Consider the following 1768-nt stretch of genomic DNA (forward strand, 5'->3'; position numbering starts at 1 on the left):
AAAAAAAAAAAAAAAAAAAAAGAAGGAGTCTTCACATGTGTAGCACCCAGCACCCACCCAAGGAGTGAGGAAACTGTATGTGTGCAGCCCTCAAGATCCCACTTCCATGGACAGGTACCCTCTGGGGCCAGCCAGCCTCCTTGAGTATCTCCAAATCTTAGAGAGCCACATACGTGAAGAGCCTGCGTGGGACCCCGTGGGGCTGTCTGGGGCTGTCTGCATCTGAGCACTCACCCAGCGAGAGGGCAGAGAGAGCCGTGGCCACACTGAGTGGAGACAGGAGCACGTTGGTTGTGGGGCTTATGCTGGATCGTACACGGTATAGATCATAGCCAAAGTTGGAGACGGCTGCTGCCAGCTTGTTCACAGGGACCTTGAAGAAGGGGTCCTCTTCCTCCACTGGTGCCCCTGTGCCATGGAGGTCCGGGGAGCCCTGGCAGGAGACAGGAAGTCCTGGATTTGAGTATAAGGACCAGTGTAGATTAGCAGTGAAGAACTTGACTCCTCATGGCTTTGCGTGGGGTTGTCGTTCTGGCCCCTTGAGGCTGTTCCTTCTAATTTTGGTACATTCAGCCTAATGTTAGAATGAGTTTGCACTCTGATTATGCACGAGCTCTCTGCTGGGGAGAGGCAGCCCAGAAGAGAGATTAGCTGGCCAGGTTTAAATACTTGGGAACTGTGAGCTGTAAGCCTGTGACATATTTTTTTAAATAATGACAAGGAACCTTCAAGAAACCCTGTTTTCAGACTAAACTAGGCCACCGTCTGCTCAACCTTGCTTTCTACTCCCAGGCCTCTGCCTAGACCCCACCCCCACCCCAAGCCCACATGTCTTTCATGGTCCTGGTCAGATGTCTCCTCCTTCAACACAGTTTTTTTGGTTTACGTTTTGGTTTTGTTTTTTGAGTTTTTTTTGAAGCGGGGTCTTACTATGTCACCTGGGCCAGAGCACAGTGGTGTCACCATAGTTCATTGCAACCTCCACTCCCAGGTTCGAGGAATCCTTCCACCTCAGCCTCCTGAGTAGCTGGGACTACAGATGTGTGCCACCATGCCCAACTAATTTTTCTTTTCTTTTCTTTTCTTTTTTTTTTTGGAGATGAGCCTCCAGCTGTTGCCCTGGGTAGAGTGTCGTGGCATCACAGCTCACAGCAACCTCCAACTCCTGGGCTCAAGCAATTCTCCTGCCTCCACCTCCCAAGTAGCTGGGACTATAGGCGCCTGCCACAACACCTGGCTATTTTTTGGTTGCAGCTGTCATTGTTGTTTGGCAGGCCCAGGCTGGATTCGAACCTGCAAGCTTAGTTGTATGTGGCTGGCACCTTAGCCACTTGAGCCACAGGTGCCAAGCCTCAGCTAATTTTTCTTACTGTTTTGTAGAGACAGGGTCTCACAATTACCCAGGCTGGCTCAATCACAGATTTCCCCCGACTACTCTAACCTGAAGGAAATGTTTGCTTTTCTGACATTTTGTCAGAGTCAGCTACTACTTACTACTTATCACCTGCCAGGCTCTTTGCTAGTTTGTTTCATTTGAGTTACTTCATTTCATACTTGTCGATGTATAATATCTCAAAAGATTGAGTACCTAAGTCTTTTGCATTTCCATCCATCCCCACCACCTGCAGAATAGGTGTTCAGTAAATGAGAAATAAATGAATGGTCACAGGGCTCCCATAAGGATGGGTATTTTTGTCCCATTTTAATTTTATTTTTATTTTTATTTTTTTAAGAGACAGAGTCTCAGCTCGGCGCCTGTGGCTCAAGC

At 48.3% G+C, this 1768-nt stretch overlaps 1 protein-coding gene across 1 annotated transcript in view; it reads right to left on the reverse strand.

Annotated features, from left to right (window-relative positions):
• Positions 1–1768, reverse strand: part of SERPINF1 (serpin family F member 1) — a 19535-nt gene that overhangs the window by 10950 nt on the left and 6817 nt on the right. The window contains exon 3 of the mRNA XM_003799091.3: positions 235–433. Coding sequence (XP_003799139.1) covers positions 235–433 — 199 coding nt within the window. The remainder of the gene's footprint in view (positions 1–234; positions 434–1768) is intronic.

Source organism: Otolemur garnettii, unplaced genomic scaffold (assembly GCF_000181295.1).
Source record: "Otolemur garnettii isolate 467f Iridium unplaced genomic scaffold, OtoGar3 scaffold00145, whole genome shotgun sequence".
NCBI lineage: Eukaryota > Metazoa > Chordata > Mammalia > Primates > Galagidae > Otolemur > Otolemur garnettii.